We start from the raw sequence: 23,898 nt of genomic DNA, 5'->3' as shown, positions 1-23,898 counted from the left end.
TTTTTGGCGGCTTGTGCTTTTGATTTTGTGGTTTTTGGAAGTGGAGTTTCTTTCTTGAACTTATGATGGTGTCCTTTATGGCAGCCGTTAATACAGGACATTGCTAAGTTGGTTGCCTTTTAGCTGAGGTCTGTTTTCGCCACTTTGTTGAAATGCTGAGTCCCTAGTGATTGAAAATTCCTCTATTAATTATCAGAAGCTTTGTTTTGTGTTTTTTAGGTTGTAGCTTCTGGCTCGAGTGGGTTTTCTGACTCAGTTAGATGTCCAGGCCTAATTAGGGGCATGAGATTTATGCCTGTCAAAGGCTGGCATAAATGCTTGCGCCCAATAGATGGCATTTAAGTGTGTAAATGCAGGTATGGATATTCTCTAAAATTGTGCTTAATTTCTGGGAATGCCTTTGATATGTCCATGTCCCTGCCATGGTTATATCCGTTGTAGAGTTGTGCTCTATGAAATTTAGGTGCACATGTTATAAAATAGAGCATAGAAAAGATCCACGTGTAACTCTTAATTACTACCAATTAAGTGCTTGTTAATACCAGTAGTTTATTGCCTAATTAGCAGATTAGTTTATGTATTTATCTGCAATCTGTGCCCAAAATTGCACACCCAACTTTGGGCAACCTATATAGAATCCAACAGAAGATGATTGGAGTTTCTATAGTCTTTCAGATTAACCAACCTTGTAACTATAATCATACTAATTCATCTCATGACTTTACTATTTATGTGAATTTAAAATATTATTGCTGCTATTTATTTTTATAAAGCTATTTTCTTGCCTTTTGTTGCATAAGTTATGCTTTGGCTGAACTTGATTATGTGGGAATGAAGGATGTCTGCTCGTGGGACAATTTGAGTCCAGCTGTCTATGTAGTGAAAACTTAGATATGTAAGTGGACTTTTCATTGGCTTAGAAGCAGTCATGTGACTGACTAGAACTGGAATGGACACAAAGCCATTTAAAAGGAACAATAGTTCATAGAGGGGAGAAATAATCAACTTATTAACTGGAGCCCATGCACTAATGGTACTGGAAATTTGGAATGAAATCTAATCCCCTCCCTCTGCATGCACACAATTTATATGGGGATATGCTATTTCTTAAAATACTGATTGATTCATAGTACATCAGAGGGGCTAGTTTTATGAGAATTACATTTCTGGCTGCACCATTGGTAAGAGGCATGCATAGGTTATGCAATCACTGTTGACAATGCACTTACTGTATGCATCAAACAGCCTCATACTGGCATTGGATGTGCCAAGCTTGTTGGAGGCAATGCAGGTGTAGTTCCCATAATGCTGTGCAGTGACATTGGAGAAGACGAGGACAGATCTAGTCTCCATTTTCTGGATCTTGAAACCCTCAATGCCCCCTGTCAATCTGCTGGAAGCATAGGACAGAAAGAGAAAAACAGTAACCATTAAAATATGATAATCAGGGAGTTGGGGGAAGGCAATTTGCAAAAGGTGCCAGCAGCTTGCAAATCCTCAGGTGGCATATACCCCTAAGCCTGCAAATCAATTTTTAACAGATCAACATAGGGTTTCCCATGTAGTGGGGAATATTTCTGTTATACAATTATTCTGCAGTGCTGTTACATGTGTATATTTCTGACACTGTTATCATGTTCTTCCTTGTCTCCATGTCTACCTCGTTGATTGTATTGATGCTTATATTTGGTTATTTTACTATTGTTATGCTATTAATTAGAATGCTTTCATTAAACTGTACCTGTTATACACTAGCTTGGATGCATCTCTTCATAAATATGATTGAATAATTAATTTAAAAAGTGTGTATATGTGTGCATGCTTTATGGGTACAGAATATTGAGATTGAAATCAGTGAAAAATGGGTGATTAAACTCCACAATTTTTTTTTTATCTGCAGGGAATAGTAACAATGCATAGGAACTTTTGCACCGAGAGCCCAGGGTTATTTTGGAAGCTGTTTCTGATGAGAACAAACTCCCATTTTTCTGAAGAAATCCCTCAAAAAGTAGATTGGACTTTTTCAGGATGTGGCTGCATTCCATTTGAGACTTTACTTAGAGATGGTGCTGCTCAGTTGCACCCCGGTCTGACTTTTTTGTGCTGTCTGGCCAGGATGCATTAAACTCACTGATCATCTAATGATCATCGCTGATAGTGTCGACCTAATTTGTTGACTGATGTACACAATGGCTCACCACGTGCTTTTCCGTGCATTCGTGCATTCTCTGACTCTCCCATCCAAACAACCTCATTAGTATTAAAATGCGGTCATTAATATTAAAACGAGCACTCCGATCGATGGCAAACATTGCTAAGAAACAAGACAAGGCAAAAGAGATGTCCTAAAACAACCAGTGTTTTCAAGCTTTATTCTTTAAAAAGTCCCAACAAGGATCCAAGTTTCGGCATTAAAAGATGCCTTCATCAGGGAAATCTGATAAGCTTAGAAGATACACTAAGTATAAAAGATGGTTTGAACAGAGTCAAAAGACTACAAGGGATGCCCACTTCCTCCTGCCTCAGTCACCCTCCTCCCTCCTCCCTCCCCCCTCCCCCCCGGACGATGATCCTTCTCCCCAACAGCTTAAAAAAAAATCAGCAGGAGGGATGCTCACTCATTTCTGCCTCGGCCACCTGAACCACCCCACACCCCTGATTGACCGAAGCCTAGACCCTTCCACACACCCATGCTCCCCCCAACAAGACCCCACCTTCTGACCCCTCCCACCAACAAGTCCCCAAGAGAAGGCCCTTTTTAAAATTGGTCAATGAATCGGCCCTATGGTCTTAACAATGATTTTTAGTGCATCCAGGCCTCTGTATTCTCTACTTGCCTAATAAATCATTCCCCCAGTGCCTAGATGCTTGGAAACTGAGGATGCTTTGGGCTGTTCAACCAATCAGAGGCCATAGATGGGAATGGAGGAGTTCTGCTAGTAGCTAAAGGCTGAGGGAAGAAGCACTGCCAGCTTCAAGAGCTCTTCTATTGCTTAGAAGCTGTGGCAAGGAGTACAGCCAACCAGGAGGGCCAGGGATGACATGTGCATTAGGTGTTCTAGGTGAACTTTCAACCTTGTGCCCACTTTGATTAATTTTTAGATGCCTAGGACCTCCCTGATATTCCAGTAATTGAACTCAACTGTCATGATCACCCCAATACAATCCCTCCCAGAACAATCTTGTAAACATGAATAATTATGTCAGCCCTGCCTTAACTTGCTGGCCTTACCAATGTCAGCAAAGGCCTATGGGAGATCATATCATTCATGTCTGACCTTAGGGAATGTCATTGCAAACAGCCTTAGCCAGCCTAAATTAAATTAAATCAGTGCTTAAAAGGTAACAAATGAACTTGCAGTGAAGAGGTGTTAAGAAGATGTGTTAATGTCTGGTGCTTAAGATGGACAGCTTAGGATGTACAATGGGTCCAGGTGCACAGATAACTAAGAGTGAGTAATCAGATACTAGTATCAAAGTGATACCGGATCTAGTATCAAAGTGATACTAGAAATTCTCCCTCTTTTCTTCTCCAATCTCCCACACCTAACCCATTTTCCTTATCAATGAAACTAACCATTGTTTCAAACAGTTTACAAAAGATAGGGATACTTAACCTGAATAGATATGAAGTTCAATAGAATCTATATTTAGAATAAGATTCCAAGCTATAAAAGCCTCCTCTCTGCCACACCCACCTCTCCCTCTGGAACCCAAAGCTTGGAACATCACCCTCCCCACCCACCTTTCTCTCTCTACCTCTCTCTCTCTTTCTTTTTTCCTCACAACACCTATTCAGGAAGCTGGTATTCTCTCTCATTCGCAAGAGCAAAGAAGCAGTCTCTGTATTTGTAAAGCTTATGTATCTTTCTAAAGATTGCCTTTCTGTATTTCTATATTATATTCTTTATGCAATCACTTTCTGGCTGTGCTTGTCATTTGATTTTACTTCTTAATGAATCTTCTGTGAGGATATTGAACTCAGGACCTGGCGGACTGTAAGGCTGTCTCACAATACACCTCCAAACCTGACCTTTTGGGGGTCTAACCTTACAAATTACACATTATTTTATTTTATATGTACAGTATATACAAAAACACACGAGGAGGATAATTTTATAATAGGGTGCCTATCAATGATGCAGGCTATAGTGTCTATTTCAAGCCTATTCTATAAAGAAAATTATGCGTCTACTTTTCGCTGTAGCGCAAGTGACTGAAAACATGTGTGCATTTAGAGGGGAATTCAGTAAAGGTCACCCAAAGTTAGGTGCTGGGATGATGCACGCTAAACTAATATTCTATAAAAACAGTTCCATGTGGAACTGTCATTATAGAACACTAGCTGGTATAAATGCTCATGCTCCATTACTGTCAGGCACAGAAATGCAAATATTCCATAACTCTGTGCCTAAATCCTAAGAACATCCCTGACCTTCCCATGCCCCTTCCTTGGCCTTTGAAGTTCTGCAAGAGATAAGTTAGGATTGCTGGTTATAGAATAGGGATATATGGCAGATCTATATGTAACTACTAATGACTTGCCAATGAATGCTTGTTAATGCTAATAATTGATTGTTATTACCTATTAAACCAATTAGTTCATGTGCAGATTTGCACCCAATGTTGAATGACCTATACAGAATCAAGGGGTTAACGCCTTGTAGCTAGTGCAAATTCATGCGCCTAGTTATATGCTTCAACAAATGTACGCGTGATAGCAATCTTCAATATACACATGTCTCTGTGCACTCTGCCCAAATTCCACCCATGCACATACCCATCAGCAACATATGGGCCATCAAATCATGACCCACTAGTCTATTAGAGGTAATTTATGCATATAAGCAGTCACTTATGCATGTAAACAATGAAAATAAACTATTTGCCCTATTTTTGTTGTAAAGTATCCCCTCTATGCACACAAATGTCACATTCAAAAGGGGAACAACCAATTGAGAGAATTAGAAATAAAGACTTTATCAAACTGACATAATTACTGTCTTTATTTTATCTTTTTTAAATATTAAACTGTGTATGTAGAGGGCAGTTTCTAAAGGGTATACGAGTCTCATATAGGAAACAACCTATTCCAAACTCCACCCTTAATTGTTGTCCCTTATTTTGTGAAACTTACTTCAACAACTGTGTACTTCAATATGTCAAGCAAAAATAAAATGAAATGAAAATAAGATCACTTCATATGGAGTGATGCTATGCCATTTCAAGTTTTGGCTCCATCCCAAACAGGGGATGGATGATTTGAGACAATTAAGGGTGGAGTTTGAAATAAGTTGTTTCCTAGAGGCTCTCATACCCTTTAGAAACTGTTTTTTGATGTCCTCTATATGCACTATTTAATATTTGAAAAAGATAAAATAAAGATAATAATTATGTTAGATTGGTAAAAGTTTTAAAGTTTCTAATTCTCACACACTGGTTCTTCTCCTTTTGAATATAGCATCTCAGTGACTAAAATACTGCTATTTATGCGCCTTTTTGCTTCTTGCATCTAGGCAGCTCCTTATAAAATTACCCCCCCCCCCCCCATGCAGTGGCGTAGCCAGACCCAGTATTTTGGACAGGCCCACAGTTAACTTGGATGGGTCTACAATCCCCTCTCCCAGAGATTTAAAAAAAAGGTTTATTTTACATCCATTCAACATCTCTCTCTCTCTTCTCCAAGGCATCCCAGCATCTGCCTTCCCATCTCTTAGGCCAGTCCCTCTCTGGTATAACTTACATGTGTCCTGGGTGCTGCCTGCGATGTACTTTTGCTATCGACGTCAGCCCCAAAGGCTTATCTCTGCTGCATGCTGCCCTTGATGATGTCACTTCCTGTTTCCTGTCTGGTGGGTTGCAGCAGAGGGAAGCCTTTGGGACTGGCACCAATAGCAATAATGAGTTGTTCCGGCACTGGGGATGCATATGATATACCAGGGAGGGACGAGCTTGAGAGATGGGAAGGCAGATGCCAGGATGCCTCAGAGGAGAGAGGGCAGAGTTGTGCCGTTGCTGGGTGCCCTGAACCAAAAATGGGTGAGTCTGTGCCCACCCATAGCTAAGCCAGTGCCTCAGTGAGGGCAATTTCCAAATGTTGGGTAAATAGATTATTTGAAAACTGCCCACTCTTTCTGTAGGTAAAGTATGTTTCGATGATTCTTTGAACTTGTGTCCTTCTTTCGCTGTGTCTATTCTTGTGTCTATTCGCTGTGTCTATTTTTGTGTCTATTCTTTTGCTGTGACTGCAGCTACTAATTTTTGCCTAATGGTTAAGCCAGCCCTGGGGACAGCTTACCTGCTAGATAGAAGTGAGCAGAGGTCAATTGGAAAACTTTTCTCTGATTGAACATGAGCCTATTTTATCTAATATGTTCTTTGAAAACCAGAACATGAACACCAAAATGTTGATTTTCTCTCTAGCTTAAAGTGGGACCCATGAAGTCATGGTGAATACAAAGCTTGGCTAACAATGACATCACCTATCTCAGTATTCCTCTAATATTATTCTCAGACCCTCCTGCAGCCGCTGTCTCACTGCCACAGCCTACTGTTAAACATGATAAATAATCACTGAGTCATCAGAAGTGCAATTCAATAACTCAACCCCATAAAGAAATTTATATCAGTTGGTCTAACAATGTTCTACATTCCTGGATTAAATTTTAATGTAAGATTGATTATCTTGTTAATGGTTCTCAGCAGTTCCAAACATCACATAAGGGACAGTGCACGGAATGAAAATAGGAAGGTTAAAATGCAGCTTTTCAAAGAGGGCACAGACTGATCCCCACTAAATTGCTGTTCAAAATTAGACTTCATTACAAAAACAATTATTAAAGTGACAGGAAGGAAAAAGCCTCAGATAGAACAAGCGATTCCCCTGCCTAAGGGGGAAGCGCTCACAAATGGACCGAGGATGCAGCACAGTTGTGGAGGAGGAAGGTAGGGGGGGAGGTGACCCGGAGGTAAGGAAGAAGTGGGGACGGAGTAGAGCGGGAAAGGGAGGGGAAGAGGGGCGGAGGGGAGGAAGCTTTGGATGCAGCGCCAGAAGAGGAGACAGCAATCCGGTTCCCCTCCCCCTCTCTTTTCCTGTTAGACTTGTTGCAGCTATAGGTGCAGTGGGATCAATAGAGAGCTGAGACACAGCAGGGATACATGGTGGGTAGAAAAAGAAAGAATGTATTATTTTGTATGTAAAAGTGTTTACCTTGGATAAGGGCGGAAGTTAAATAAATAAATAAATAAACAAACAAAGCGTTAACATGTAATATGTAAGAAGCACGGCTGTGAACAGTACCGTATTTTCGCGGATATAACGCGCACCATTGTAAAACGCGCACAGGGGTATAGCGCGCAGAAATCACGATGATATGTACAAAAACTTTTCTATACCGCGCTCAGGCATATAACGCGCATGCTGCCCGACTCTCCTTTCGCCCGCCCTGACTTTCCGTGCGCTGTCCCGACTCTCCGTTCACCCCCCCTGACTTCCGTGCACTGCCCTGACTTTCCGTGCGCTGTCCCGACTCTCCGTTCACTCCCCCTGACTTTCCGTGCACTGTCCTCCCTTGAAGTCCTGTCCCCCCTTGAAGGTCTGTCCCCATCCTGAAAGCCTGATGCCCCCCCCGACGTCCGATACATCCCCCCCCCCGGCAGGACCACTCGCACCCTCACCCCGAAGGACCGCCGACTCCCCAACAATATCGGGCCAGGAGGGAGCCCAAACCCTCCTGGCCACGGCGACCCCCTAACCCCACCCCGCACTACATTACGGGCAGGAGGGATCCCAGGCCCTCCTGCCCTCGACGCAAACCCCCTCCCCCGAACGACCGCCCCCCCCAAGAACCTCCGCCCGTCCCCCAGCCGACCCGCGACCCCCCTGGCCGACCCCCACGACACCCCCACCCGCCTTCCCCATACCTTTGTGTAGTTGGGCCAGAAGGGAGCCCAAACCCTCCTGGCCACGGCGACCCCCTAACCCCACCCCGCACTACATTACGGGCAGGAGGGATCCCAGGCCCTCCTGCCCTCGACGCAAACCCCCCTCCCCCCCAGCCGACCCGCGACCCCCCTGGCCGACCCCCACGACCCCCCCATCCCCCTTCCCCGTACCTTTGGAAGTTGGCCGGACAGACGGGAGCCAAACCCGCCTGTCCGGCAGGCACCCAACGAAGGAATGAGGCCGGATTGGCCCATCCGTCCTAAAGCTCCGCCTACTGGTGGGGCCTAAGGCGCGTGGGCCAATCAGAATAGGCCCTGGAGCCTTAGGTCCCACCTGGGGGCGCGGCCTGAGGCACATGGTCGGGTTTGGCCCATGTGCCTCAGGCCGCGCCCCCAGGTGGGACCTAAGGCTCCAGGGCCTATTCTGATTGGCCCACGCGCCTTAGGCCCCACCAGTAGGCGGAGCTTTAGGACGGATGGGCCAATCCGGCCTCATTCCTTCGTTGGCTGCCTGCCGGACAGGCGGGTTTGGCTCCCGTCTGTCCGGCCAACTTCCAAAGGTACGGGGAAGGGGGGTGGGGGGGTCGTGGGGGTCGGCCAGGGGGGTCGCGGGTCGGCTGGAGGGGAGGGGGGTTTGCGTCGAGGGCAGGAGGGCCTGGGATCCCTCCTGCCCGTAATGTAGTGCGGGGTGGGGTTAGGGGGTCGCCGTGGCCAGGAGGGTTTGGGCTCCCTTCTGGCCCAACTACACAAAGGTACGGGGAAGGCGGGTGGGGGTGTCGTGGGGGTCGGCCAGGGGGGTCGCGGGTCGGCTGGGGGACGGGCGGAGGTTCTTGGGGGGGGGCGGTCGTTCGGGGGAGGGGGTTTGCGTCGAGGGCAGGAGGGCCTGGGATCCCTCCTGCCCGTAATGTAGTGCGGGGTGGGGTTAGGGGGTCGCCGTGGCCAGGAGGGTTTGGGCTCCCTCCTGGCCCGATATTGTTGGGGAGTCGGCGGTCCTTCGGGGTGAGGGTGCGAGTGGTCCTGCCGGGGGGGGGAATGTATCGGACGTCGGGGAGTCGGCCGGGCAAGAGGGCTTGGGCTCCCTCTTGCTCCGATCGTGGATGCGGGTGCGGGTGGGAGCGCGTGCGAGCGGTCGTTCGGGGTGGGGGTGCGAGCGGTCCTGCTGGGGGGGTGAATCGGGCGTCGGGCGGGGTGGGAACTATGTTTAAAAACTTTTATATACCGCGCTCAGGCATATAACGCGCGAGGGGTATGCGCGGTACGTAAAATCACGTATAACGCGCGCGTTATATCCGCGAAAATACGGTAATGTCTCCCTGCTTGCACAGCAGGAATGGGACTTCTATGACAACAAGTGGACACCATTCTTAAACGGGAGAGGGGGAAGCGGAGGGAATCTTCAACGGCTCTCCGGACATGCTGTGAGCCAGGCGTTGAGTTTACTGTTGCAAGAGAATGTTCAATGTTCAGTTATACTGAGTTGGCGAATTGTGAAGAATTGCTCTTTATAAGCCTTTTTGGGAATGGCGGTGTTTACTATTGTAATGCTTGCAAGTTACGATGAATGGTATGGCATCTATGGCTGTGGCCACTAATAAAACTTCTTTTGTTGAAAAACAGATGTGAGAGCGTTATTTCTTGTGGTGGAAGCAAGGTCAATTGGGAGTGCCAAGTGCCCAATTTGATACCCTGGCTCTATATGTGTTAATCTGTTATGATCAATTATTGGCTTAAAAAAACCTTCATAGTTGTTGATGGCCACCATTTCATAATGTGAGGGAGGGCCTGCCCTGCTATCTTCTGAGCCAGTTGAAGTTAAATAATAATGGCAATATAAAACATAGTCATTTTTGAATTTGAATACTATGGTGGACATGACAATGAAGACGACGGCACAGTGCGCAGCGGCCGCTAAGAGAGCGAATAGAATGCTAAGTATAATCAAGAAGGGTATTACAACCAGAACGAAAGAAGTTATCCTGCCGCTGTATCGGGCGATGGTTCGTCCGCATCTTGAGTACTGCGTCCAATACTGGTCGCCGTACCTCAAGAAGGATATGGCGTTACTCGAGAGAGTTCAGAGGAGAACAACACGTCTGATTAAAGGGATGGAAAACCTTTCATACGCTGAGAGATTAGAGAAACTGGGTCTCTTTTCCCTGGAGAAGAGGAGACTTAGAGGGGATATGATAGAGACCTACAAGATCATGAAGGGCAAAGAGAGAGTAGAGAGGGCAGATTCTTCAAACTTTCAAATAATAAAAGAACAAGAGGGCATTCAGAAAAATTGAAAGGGGACAAATTCAAAACGAATGCTAGGAAGTTCTTCTTTACCCAAAGTGTGGTGGACACCTGGAATGCGCTTCCAGAGGATGTAATAGGGCAGAGTACGGTACCAGGGTTTAAGAAAGGATTGGACAATTTCCTGCTGAAAAAGGGGATAGAAGGGTATAGATAGAGGATTACTGCACAGGTCCTGGACCTGTTGGGCCGCCGCATGAGCGGGCTGCTGGGCATGATGGACCCCAGGTCTGACCCAGCGGAGGCATTGCTTATGTTCTTATGTTCTATTTAAGTTGGTTTGTGATAGTGACTATACCACCGGTTAACATAACTAAGAAGGTTTTATTTAAAGCTAATGATTGATCTTAACAGACAAACATATATATATATATATATCTGAGGCTTTATCCTTCCTGTGGTGTTAATTATTGGTTTTATAAGTGAAGTCTAATTTTGAACAGTAATTTTTTTTAACATATTTTTATTGAAAGTGAAAAAGGGCACAACCAGGCATAGTACAAAGTGTACAGCAGGAATATGAAAACATCCAAACACAAGCGAGAAACATCAAGAGCAATAAAAAGAACAGCAACCCCCGCAACTGAACCCAGCCAGGGTCTCATAAGGACAGGAGAGCAAAATGGAGCAAAGCTCAGCTCATCCAGGGGAAGCTCAATAGGGTGAGAAAGTTCGATATAACAGACATCAAGTGCTGCAACCTTTCACCATTTTGAATTGAATCGTCCTCAAAAAGGACCAACCACTACAATTACCACCATACGCACACCGACAGCCACTCCCTGCAACAGAACATACAGACCCCCCCACCCACCCCAACCCCAGGGTACCAACGAGAGTGGGGCTTAGCGTAGAACTAAAGCTGACCTAAGAGAAAAAGAAAGAGATGAGGAAGAGGGTGGACAGGACGAAGTTGCGAGGACACCCCCCCCCCCAGCCATTCATGCTGCTACCAACTCCCACAGTCGCTCCCACAAGTGAACGTACTGCCGCTTAGCCAAATGCGGAGACCCAGCATATGACCGAATCTCAAACCGGGCCACCTCCTGAAGTCTACTCCTCCACTGAGGCATCGGAGGCGAATCCTCCGACAACCAGTAGGTCAAGATCAGTTTCTTAACAAGAAGGATAACGTTATAAAAGAAACAGCACTGGGGGATAAGTAAAGCCCTGATCCTGGAGGGAGGTCTGCAAGCCCAGCAGAAGGAACCCATAGTCCACTCAACAGGGCGTCGCACGGCACTTTCCAAGAGGGGGAGGGCCTCCCGCCAAATACTCAGTTTGGAACACTCCATGAAAGAGTGAATATAGGTGCCAGCCTGACACTTGCACTTAAAGCAAAGGTCTCTGGCCCAAAGCCCCAATCGTACTCCCCGCTGTTTAGTAAAGTAAGCTCGGTGAAGGATCTTAAACTGAAGCTCCTGGAAATCAGCAGATTTAGTATAGGAGTAAAGGGTCTGGAAGCAGGCCAAAAATTGCGGCTCGGGAAGGTCATGCCTCAGGTCCAGCTCCCACCGGGATCTCAATGGGGCAAGCACAGACAGGGAGATAGAAGATTTCAATAAACGATAACAGTGGGCTAAGGTGTTAGCTGACGCTGGAGTCGCTGAGAAAAGGACATCTAAACGCCCTTTGTCCAAGGCCCCCACCCGGCCCTGGCGGAGTTGGAAATAGGAGAATAAATAACGAGAGGGGAGACCCCACTTATCCCTGATCTGTTGAAAAGAAGGGAAACCCTTGGGACTCAACTCCAGCAGTTGTTCCATAGCCACACAGCCCCGATCCGCCCAGTCCCGAAACACCGTCCGGCCCCAGCCCAGCAGAAACTGAGAGTTGCCCTCAAACACAAGAAAGGAGAGCTCTCCAGGTTCAGGCCCTGTCTACGCCGCCACCACTGCCAGGCCATCTGGAACGGTCAAAGAAATCGAAAACAAGGCTGGAACTGCCTCTTGGGGTATACTTGAAAAGTGAAGCAGATTCAGAAATTGAAAAGGAGAACTCCATTCCGCAAGCCAGTCTGAAGGGAAGTAACGAGTGCACCCGGTGTAGCCTTCATGGATCTATCGTAAAAGCGCGGCTACATTATACAGCCGAAGATCTGGGACATTGAGAGCACCCAAAAATTTATCCAAGGTAAGTTTAAGCAACCCGATCCGTGGGGCCCTGGATCTCCAAATAAAACGAGAAATAGCTGTTTTGAATGAGAGTTCGTCTTGGTGCCGAAGCCAGAGTGGCAGAGGGTACAAGATTTTTGGGACCATAACCATCTTGACCAGAGCCATCCTCCCCAGTATGCGCAGCGGTAACTCCTGCCATGCCTGGCATAACTTCCCAATAGCCGCAAGGGGTCGTTTAACATTGGCGTTGTAAAGAGTAGCTAGATCAGTACTTGTTGAAGATGTCGTACAAAGCCGGATCGGTGACCGACTCCGCAAGCCCAACCAGCCTCAGTTTGTTAAGTCGACTTCGGTTCTCCTGCTCTTCCATCTTGTCCGCTAACTCCTGGGACTGTTTCTGCAACTCAGCCATCTGCACAGCCAGGCCTGTACACGTGTCTTCCTGGTTGGACACACGCTGCTCTACCTCGGTCAGGCGCCGGTTATGGGAGTCAAATTTTTCATGCATTTCATCCACGGCAGACTGGATTTTATTCAGTCTGTCAGCCAGGGCTGCCGACACGGACTTAGTGATGTTGGTAATCCAATCCCCAGCCAGGATCGTAAAGGTAGCTTACTCTGCTGCCATCTTGGAGGGGGTGGACGGAGGTTTTTCCTTGGAGCCTCGCACCAGCTTAATAGGCATGCCCAGCACTGGAACCCTATTCCAAAATCACCCGGTGATAGCAGAAGCTTGTCCCCAGCAGGTAAGCAAGAAAGGTCCCCAAAAGATTTAGAAAGAGCTGGTAGTTTATGCTGATTTTAGCAAGGTGGGGTGGAAGCACTCCTCACACACGTCCGTCTAGGTAGGCTGCATCATGTGACCCCCTTGAACAGTAATTTAGTGGGGTTCAATTTGTGTGGGGGGGGGTTATTTGGGACATTATTAATTCCACTTTTCTATTGGGTGTTTTGTGCTTTTCAAAGAGGGTCCATACACCCTTGTGCTTTGATATACAGCAGCACCTAGCAAACATTTAAAAGGTTCTTCTTTCATATGGAATGATGACTTAGCAAGGAAAATGATGATAAATAATTTTAGAAAAGTGCAAACTCGGTGACAAACTTCACATTTTTTACATTTGAATATTTGGATGAAAATTTTAGCTTGTGCCTGATTACGTTATAAGTGCTGTTAAAGGATCTTATTCCAACATACATGTTCAGGATACTTCAGTAGGATATTAACCCTGCTCCTCCTTTCCTTTACCTTCTCGAGAAAGCACTTCCGTGTTCTTGGTTGTTCACATAAATCATTGTTGGCTAAATCTAATATTGATCTTATAAGAAATATCACAACCTGCTGAGATTCCAGCAGATATGGTGCTCTCTGTGGTACTGATTTCCTAATATTTCAGCTGCTATGGATGCTTCTGATATTGAGGTGCATGACTCCCCTCTTCAGTACAGTGCTCCTCACCCTATCCACAAGCCTTTGCTCACTGTTGCACTCCATGTACTCACCGCTTATCATCTTTGAACCATTCAAACTCGGCTGGGGGCACTGCCATGGCATCACAGCGAAGAAGAGCTTTCTTGCCCATCCCAGACTGGGCTCCTTTCGCATCTGTGATAGTTGGAGGATCTTGAATGAACAAAATTTAAAAGAATACAATTGTTAGTAAAGAACTTCATTTATAGCACACCCAGCCACCATATTTCAGGGATGTTCTTTCCCAAGTTTTTCCTTGACTTGCAAAAAGAAATACATCCAACCTAATTAAATGTATGTGGGTGGGTGGGTGGGTGGATGGGATATGTGACATGTCCTTCCATTTTATCATATGTCCCTCAGAATAGAATGTGGGAGCTGGCTGTCATTATTATATATTTTAAAAAAGAGAAAATGATGGCAAATAAAGACCACAATGGCCCATCCAGTCTCCTGAACAGTGATCTATCCATTTTGCGTAGATGCACATACAAATAAGAAATGCTTTCCAAGACCAAGAAAATGGCAGAAAAAAATACAGAACTATTTCTCATGGTTTTGGGTGCCACAGGCTTTATTTAATAGGAATTTCTAAGCTCACTTCAGTAGGTTGCCTTTATATCTTCCACTTTACAAACTCCAGAGGGAAGTTCTCTTTGGCATGATGCAAGTTTTATGGTGAACTATAGCAGTAAATTTGAGAGATAGAGTTCATACTTTCCATTCCTTAGTTTAGAAATTAGGTTCATGCCTGCCATGGTATGTGTAAAACGAAATATTCCAAAATAGTAACAATCTAACTCATATAGCATTCATGTAGTTCATGCCCTTCACCTATTGTACCTGTTTGTATGTCTGACTATATTTCAGTCCATTGAACATTGTATATGTGTACACCGCTTAGAAACTTTGCATAGGCAGTTTAACAAATTTTTTAATAAACTTGGAACCATCATATAGTTATTAGCTAGTGGTGGGTTTACCCATCACAGAAAATATATTTTCAAAAAATTAAGTGGTGATAAAGCCTCTCATTAAAGCAGCATTCACAAAATGCTCAAAAGCTGCCTGTTTCCATATCAAAGGCATAAAATACTCCACTAAGAAAATAATGCAATCTCTATATGGGACATGGTCCACCACTGTGCATAGGGCAAAAAGTCAATCTTCGTTTTCCACTTAGCTCAAAGGGGTCCAGTATCGCATACTCCAATGCTGACTCTTTCAACAATCTTCAGTGATATCACCAAATCCCTTGACAAATATATAATCCATCTTCTATTTCAAGTTCTTTTGAGAACTTTCCCTGAAGCAGCCAAATTTTGGCAAAACAAGGTGTGCAACTGAAAAGGGGGAGGGGCATGGGTGGGTCAGATGTGTTCACTATAGATGAGCACAGTACAATAGAATCCAGGGGATCTGCACCTAATTTAGGCATGAGAATTTATACCAGGTTTCAGTTGGTGTAGATCCTTGTGGTCAAAATTTGGTGCAAATCCCAGAGCTAAGCGCTATTTGTTAAACAGCGCTCATTCAGTGTCGTTTATAGACTAGCAATCAGCTTCCATCTTTTTTGGCACCCAAATTTGGGCACCATTTACTAAATCTAACTCTTAGGCCTGGATTCTGTAACCAGCGATGTTGGTGGCTGCTGATCGCGTGTCAATCATGTGACAGCGCCAGGTACAGAATTGCGCCTCAGGCAAAGGTAGGCACCGGAAATGGAAGCCAGGATTTTTCAGGCCTACATTTCTGGCACCTACCTTTGCTGTGAATTGTGCCTCCGTAGGTGCCCTAGGCTTCCTAATGCCACTTCTGGCATTAGCCATGCCCACAGTGGTGCTAGGCAGCCTAAAGTGCCTATAGAGGCGCAATTCTTTTGTCAATTTTTCAGGCGCTGGTAAATGCCTTGAAACTCAGTTAAAACATTGTTTAAAGAACATTTTTTTAATTGAACTTGGGCACCTACCAGTGCCTAAAAAAATCAGCACCTGTTAATCTAGGCCTTAGTGTCTAAGTGTGTGACCTGCCCCTACCCCACCCATTTACATGCCCCCTTTGCAGTTCACACCAAAGCACTTACGTGCTAATTTATAGAATAGCACCTACTGCTATTGACCCCCATTGGGCACCTACTTCTGTTTGAGTGTCTAAAGTTTTGCACCTAATAGAATTTGGGGGCTCATGGATAGTGCTAGGGTAGCCTAGAGGCAAGGCCAAGGCAGATCTGGAAGTTAGCCCAATATTGAGTACCTGGAAAGCTATCTGAACAACTCAGTATACCAAAATATCAGTGGCATAACTTCTGATAACCGCTCTATTCCCAGATATTCAGTGCCAGTATCCAGGTATAACATTAAAAGCATCATGGCTGTTGTTTTAAAGCAACAGCAACCATAGAGTTTAAATATCAGAATGGCAAGTAAATAAAATTTAAACAATGGAAGGATCTAAAATGTAAAAAAAAAAATTGCATTTAAGGGTTGAAAATCCTTCAGGAAGACTCACAGTTGACGGTGATGTGTACCCTCCTTCTATCAGGGGCGGACACTCCATTGATGGTTATACACTCATACTCCCCAGCTTGCTGGCGGTTGATCCCGGTGATATCCAGGTACTCTCCTTCACTAGTGAAATTCTCTGTGGTGGGAGTGAAGGAGGGGGATGGGTTGGGAAATGATGGGTGGGAATCAGACACAAACACACACTTACAACACAGAAAACACAAGATGACTATTACCACCTCCAGTGAAGGAACATTGAGGCCAAGTTACAATGCCTCAAGCTGTCGACAGGGATGACTACATGTAGACAGCATCAGTAAAGACAATTAAAGCAAAGTACCTTGTTTCATGTGAAAGATGCTACCTTTTGCCTTAAGAATATTAGCATGTGTTGTATGATATCTGTTATAAAACTCCAGTTTCAGTTCATTCTAGACCAGGGGTCTCAAAGTCCCTCCTTGAGGGCCGCAATCCATTCGGGTTTTCAGGATTTCTCCAATGAATATGCATGAGATCTATGTGCATGCACTGCTTTCAATGCATATTCATTAGGGAAATCCTAAAAACCCGACTGGATTGTGGCCCTCAAGGAGGGACTTTGAGACCCCTGTTCTAGACTGAATGAATCATCGTAATAATTTCAAAATAGGCCAGTTGGGATAGAGGTGGGGAGAATCCCTAAAGCAAAGTAGCTAAGTAAGAGAGCCCTCTGATGAGGGCAAAGGACGAAGGGAAATGGTCACAGTTACTGAATCTCTGAAGAGGGCCAGGTGGAGAAGAACAGAAATGAAATTAATAGGCCATATGAGTTCCCATTCTCAGCACTTCTTCCCCTGCTTCATATCCTCTTTCACTCTGGCATGTGCTCATATTGTGCATCAAACTGACAGGAATGTGATGATATATCCCCATAATGTATTACAGCAATAGATCAGCAGAGCCTTCACTCTGTGGTAATATATGAACAGGCTATGTCAGCATCACTGATGAATCTTTTGCAAGTGCTGGTGCTGCCTGGAAGTATCAGTCATGAGAGGGAGTGAGGTTTTCTATTCCTCTGTCCTTCTTCTTTAAAAAAAAAAAAAATTATACAATGCACGCTACATGACGTCATATCCTGCTCCTGACCCCCTGATCTTGTCTGGGTAGGGAATGTGCAAGGAAAGTCCCTGAGAGTCAGTGCTCATCATAAGTCTTGAGGTTCTCAAGGAGAAAGGTCACACTTGGGTGTTCCTCATTCTGCGGAGTTTCTGGACAGGGAGGGGGAGGGGTATGGCATACTTGGTGCTAGATATGATGGGGCTCAGAGCAAAAATTAGGGAGGGAGCCCCTAAAGCCCATTTTAGGTAAACTCAGAGCCTTTGATATGGGGATCCAGAGCAATTACCACAGTTGTGCATCCCTAACACTGGTTCTAGGAGGAAAAGGTAACGATAGTTCCCTGTACATAAGAACCAAGTTGTGAATGACTTATGAGGGCTGCTGCTTGTAAGACTGTTTTTTGGCAGTGAGATGGATTGTCATTGTCTTACCTAGTCATTTTTGCCTCCAGCTAAAGCTGAGTACTCATTCACTGATTGAAAGTGAGCGAATGGCCAAGTTGGCCAGAGGCTGGCTACCTGACAGAAATACCAGTGTGAGATTTGAACTCAGGTCATGGACACAAGAGCCAAATGATATACAAATTGCACCACAAGGCATCTGAGTACAGCTTGTTGGCACAGTAGGCAAACAGCCTACCATTTGTACTATGAGGTAGGGAAGAAATTAATTCTTAGACAATCCATTTCTTAAATTCTTCCTAGAAAGTACACTTTGGTCAGTCTAATGTTTATAGGAAGGAATATAAAAAGTCTTCCTAGAAATTACACTTTGATCAGTCTAAAGATTATAGGAAGGAATATATTCAAACCCTTTTTCACAGGCAAAACAAAGTGTTTTACCCACAGAAACTGGGTCATTAAAAATAGCTCATCCTTTCTTTTACTAAGCATAGGTCAATTCAACCTACAGACTGAATAGGCTGGGCAGGGAGAGGGTGGGGACTGAACAATGCACATAGTTTTGATTTTACAAAGCTATCCTTTTTTTAATGCCAAAGTTACACACAGGGAAGGAAGGCGTAATCTTGTCTGTAATTTTTCTTTGAGCAATAATCAAAGCAATGCTGCCAGCTAGTTTTTCTTTCATTATTGGTGCAAACCTCACGGGTAAAAGTACCCATTAAGTTTGCACTAATATGCTCATTTTTCAGTGTTTATTCCACTGGGGCAACTTTCAAACAATGCACTTATTGTATATGTAAAGCATTTTCACCTGCAGACCTTGCATTCATTTTGAAAAACTGATTTGGAAAATGTACATACACAAATCTGTAGCGGCTGCATTTTGCAGGTATTTTCTCTATAAAAACCATTGTACATACATTTGGAAGAATGCATGCATGTTCAGACTCCACCACAATCCTGCCATCAGGAATGCCCTTCTGATGTGCACATGCATTTTTGCATGTATTTGCCATGTGTGCATAGCTGTGAATATATGAGGCCTGATTCTTTATATAGTGCCCCCAAAATTGGTGCTAACTAGAATGGCGCTTAGCATATACCTTTTATAGAATCGTGCTAAGCACCAGAACGTCACAAAACTTTTAGGTGCACCCATTTAGACCAGCTAAAACCAGGCTTAAATGCCTACACGTAAGTTGTGCCTAGATTGGGCATATTCTATAACAATGGGCTAGATTCACTAAGCAAACCGATTGTGTACCGCTCGGTTTGCGCTCACTTTTTGACTCTGGCTCGATTCACTAACCTTCCTCCAGACCTCATCTGCACCCTATCAGATCTGTGCATGCAAATGAGTAAAAAGGCATGTAAATTTCTTAACGCGTCGATTCATGAAACCATTTCGTCCAAACTGACTGGCCTTTCCGTTCCAAAAAGTTACGACTGCTGAGGACCAGTCATTTACATCCTCGCCGACTATTTCTGCCTAGCAACTGACACGTGCATGTTAAGAACCCCATCAAAAATATATATCTACCCCTCCAAAAATCCTAAATATAACAAAACTTTTAAATATATGTAAACGTTCATGTACATAATCGTTAGAAATATTTTTATTTCTTTTTTTTGAATGCGCATAGTGGGCGTGGGAGTGAATCTCAGATTTGTAATGCGCATGGCGAGAAAATCATGGATTAACCTCGTGCTCTCCTTGCACATTGTACATTTCAAATATCAATGCCAAATAACAAAAAAAATCCAAAATCAAATAAAACTTTTATGGGCCAGCTATCCCTCCCCCCTTCCTTCCAGCTGGATTGTCGCGTCCTAATGAGCTAGCATAAGTGTTATGAGCTTCAAAACTAACAAGGATAAATTGCGCACGTGCATCGATCGATGTTTCAGTGCTAATAGCGGCGTGTTTACGATTGGATCATTTACATGGACAAGCTTTACTGAATCGATCGCCTACAATGACTCGGAAACGGATAGGACACGAAGCTGATAGATTTCGGGATTTTAGTGAATCCTGCCTAATGTGTATAACTTTTAGGAACTCCATTACCCACCCCCTGGCCATGCCCCCTTTTCAAATTTGTGCACAGCACTTTCCAAGTGGTGCACATAACTTTTAATTAGTGCCAATTAAAATTGATTATGAGGTGCTAATTGCCAATTATTAGCATTGATTTGGCCAATTAATCAACTTGTGTGCATATATCGGCTGTGTGCACCAATTTTATTTATTTTACACTGCTTTATTGTACACTGCTTTGATTTTTTGTTAAAAATGGCGGTATATTAATAACAACTGTAAATAACTGTAACTATAACTGTATTTGCGAGCACATGTTAAGATGCCATATACAGAATTTGGGGGATGGTGGATAAATTTCAAAAATTCCATTTCAGTGCAGAAATTCAGTGTGAAGATATCTGGCTAACATTAGACGCAGTCACCCCAGGTGAACGACAGGCATAATACCTTATAATACCTCAGCTTCCACAGGGGCAGAAGATGATCGCAGTCCCTCATTATGATTTATACAGGGGCTGGGCTCTAGAGATGAGACAGGAATGGATTACAGAAATACTGTAGTTCCTCACTGCAGTGTTTCAGAAGCCGGTCCTGGAGTACTCTCTAGCTAGTCTGGTTTTTAGGATAACCACAATGAATATGCATGACCTAGATTTACATGCCTGTGCATATCCTGTGCATATTCATTGTGATTATCTTGAAAACCAGACTGGCTGGGGGGGGGGAGGAGGAAGGGGTACTAGGACCAGTTTTTGGAACACTACCTCATACAGCAATAGGATTATGAGCACCTTCTCTCACTGTAGCTGTTGCAGAAATGAGATTAAAGAGATATGCAGGATAGAGTTACAAAGATGGTTGCACACCTTTCACCTGTCTCCAGACCACATTCGGCTCAGGCTTGCCCACGGCGAGACACTGGAGGTTGACATTGCTGCCCTCATTCACTGATACGCTGTTAGAAATGTTTACGATCCTGGCTGGAACTGAGAAGGAGAGCAGAGGTTCATAAGTATTTTGTATCTATGCTATTATGCACTATTACCACTACGATTTATCATTTCTATAGCGCTGAGTATGCATGTTGCCTTTACCCACAGATCTGGAATACATGAAGGAAGGACATCTTCATTTGGAGATGGGTTTTAGACCCTAATTAGATTCTCACTGGGACACTCAGGGGAGTTATTTATTTATTTAAAAATGTATATACCGCATAAAAACTATGCGGTTTACAAAATTACATACATCCATATTTAAGAAATGCTAAACATGTTTCAACAAGACAAACACAAAAAGCCATTAACTAACGATATCAATATTAAAAATCTTCTTTTAAGTTCATCCTATAAGATGGAAACACAAAATCCCACAAAAGCATTTACAGGACAGGAAGGCATTAACAGAGAATAGCGTTAGCACAGGAAGGCATTGACAAATAATTACGTTTTCAACATTTTCTTAAAGTTCAGTCTCCCATCACAGAATCGCAGGATACCAGGCAGCGCATTCCAGAGCTTGGCGCCAGCTACAGACAGCATTGTTGCCCCAATCTTAACATGAGAGACTAACATCTTACCTTCCAAACTCAGTTTTATACTATTTTCAGATCTCAAACATTTTCTGGGTTGATAGATTTCAAAAAACCCCTTTAGTGCCATTGGAGAAACGTGATACACTTCTCCCTCCGAATTCGCGGGGGATATGGGCAGAACATAGCCGTGAATACCGAAAAACCGCAAATAACTTTTTGCATGTTATTCGTGGTTTTTCGGTAAAATAGACCTGAAAAAGATAATAAACCGTGAATAACCCGACCTGCAATTTGCTCCGTACAACGCCGGGAGCAGCGATTTCCTCCATGAACCACTGGGAGCAGCGATTTCCAATGTAAAACGCCGGGTTCAGTCATGAAAATTAGGGGGCGGAGTCAGCAGCCAAAAAATCGCAAATAAGCGAATCCGCAGATACGGAAACCGCAGATACAGAGGGAGAAGTGTATAAGATTTGCTGTATGATTGAATGAATCTTAAACTGTACTCTCTGCTGCATAGGTAACCAATGCAATTGTTTCAACACTGGAGTTATATGAGTCATTCTTGAAACTCCGCCCCCAGTAATCAATCTTGCAGCAGAGCTAATTAACATCTGCAGCGCCCTCATCTTCACTTTAGTAACTCCCAAATAAAGAGAATTGCAATAGTCCACTCCACTTAGTGCACCACACTACAGTGTATTTCTGAAGAAGCCACAAGACGATGGTGTACCCCCAGAAGCACAGTATTCCCTAGAAATATACTGTAATGCGGTGTCTCTCAAACTTTTTTTTAGCTCTGGCACACTAAACAGAGCAAATGTTTTCCACAGCACATTATAACTGAAATTATAAAATTGCAAAAACCACAAAAATTAAATTTGAGAGTTATTTATTTAAAGTTTTTTAAGCTATGTATGGGTAATTGTAACAACAGTGAAACTAAAGTTGATAAAATTGCTAATCAATGCGATGGATATGCTTGTTTTGGAGTGCAAATTAGCTCAAAACACGGCTCGATAGTCGGCAAATAAACATACATTTCGTCATCCCCCATCTGCAGCCATTCTCTTTTTTTTTTTTCAATTTAATTTCTGTCACATCTGAAATTCCAAGTTCGCAAAGACAAGAAGATCCTAATGGTAACAAAGCCTTGATTGCTTTTTTCCTCAAGTTAGGATAACTACTGCATAAAAAATAAAACTAAAATGGCTTGCTGTTAGTTTTCAAGGACTAATCACATCAAAGAATGATGCTTGTCTGGATGGCTGAATCCTTATGCACACAGACACTTATAATACTGACAGATTTTTGTGTACGCAACATACATGTTATATATGCTAGTGTATACTTATGAAGGGATTTAAAAAAAAAATATAAAGTAAAATTCTGGACTCTCTCAGGGCACACCTGGAATCTCTTCGGAACACACCACTGTGCCGTGGCACACAGTTTGAAAGATACTGCTCTAATGTAATGCTTCAGTGGCTGGCCTAACTGATTTGCAAGACCTGTGACCTGGTATTTTTCTGCTAGGTCAGGCCAGGGTTCTGGCTTGGAGCTTTATTGAACTTGCTTCCTTCTTTATTTGTTTATTTTAAACTTGCTAAAACTGAACAATGCAGAACTAAGCTGTTCACAGACTAAACAAAAGAACTCCAAATTACACTTCCCCCTCCATATTCGCAGGGGTTAGGGGCAGAGCCGGCCTGCAAATATGGAAAAACCATGAATAATATTCGGGTCGGTTCTGCCCTTATCCCTGGCTTCCCATGGCTATTTTTAGCCCTGTAAGCCCCCCCTTAAGTCTTACCTGGTGGTCTAGTGGGTTTTCAGGCAGAAACAATCTTCCCACACTCCTGCCCCGTGCAGATTGCTCACAGGAAATGGCTGCCTTGAGCTCCCGTAGTCACTTGAGCCATTTCCTGTGAGTTATCTGCATGGAGCAGGAGCGTGGGAAGATCGCTTCTGCCTGAAAACCTGCTAGACCACCAGGTAAGGCTTAAGAGGGAGGGGCTTACAGGGCTAAAAAAAGCCTGAAAAATTAAAATTTATTTTTTGGTCAAAAATCGCGAATAACCAAATCCATAGATACGGAATTCGCAAATACGGAAGCGGAAGTGTAATATGATAGGAAAGCTGCACCGTCACACCAAGCAATCTTCTCACCGAAGTTGGAGTAGATGTAGAGGGTGGTACATTTTACAGTATTTCAAAATTGATCACTGCCAGCAATATAATTGCCTATATTCTGCCAACAAATATATCATGTTTTACTTCCAGTGTCTGCCCACAGAAAAGGCACTTTGTGAGGGTAATTTTATAAATCTGAGAAGAAACAAGTTTACTGGAAAAATCTCCTGCCGAGTGGTCACAGACTCCTGAAGAAGGTACAGGTTTCTGTACCGAATTGCCTGCAGCGTTGAATCCTTCATTTATATTGATAGAACTGAATCCCCGCTTTCAATAAAAGTTTGTGTATTT

At 43.9% G+C, this 23,898-nt stretch overlaps 1 protein-coding gene across 7 annotated transcripts in view; it reads right to left on the bottom strand.

The window, feature by feature from the left end:
- IGLON5 (IgLON family member 5) overlaps positions 1-23,898 on the bottom strand; it is a 637,667-nt gene that overhangs the window by 113,970 nt on the left and 499,799 nt on the right. For 6 of the 7 annotated variants that reach the window (XM_033964041.1, XM_033964043.1, XM_033964038.1 and 3 more), the window contains 4 exons: positions 20,747-20,866; positions 16,339-16,470; positions 13,863-13,983; positions 1,230-1,393 (listed from right to left, as the gene is read on the bottom strand). In XM_033964041.1, the coding sequence (XP_033819932.1) occupies positions 1,230-1,393; positions 13,863-13,983; positions 16,339-16,470; positions 20,747-20,866 (537 nt within the window). The remainder of the gene's footprint in view (positions 1-1,229; positions 1,394-13,862; positions 13,984-16,338; positions 16,471-20,746; positions 20,867-23,898) is intronic. The other variant, XM_033964039.1, reaches the window with a different exon arrangement.

This window comes from Geotrypetes seraphini, chromosome 11 (genome assembly GCF_902459505.1).
Source record: "Geotrypetes seraphini chromosome 11, aGeoSer1.1, whole genome shotgun sequence".
Lineage (NCBI taxonomy): Eukaryota > Metazoa > Chordata > Amphibia > Gymnophiona > Dermophiidae > Geotrypetes > Geotrypetes seraphini.
The sequence above is the reverse complement of the archived record's forward strand: the minus strand, read 5'-3'. Positions and strand labels throughout refer to the sequence as shown.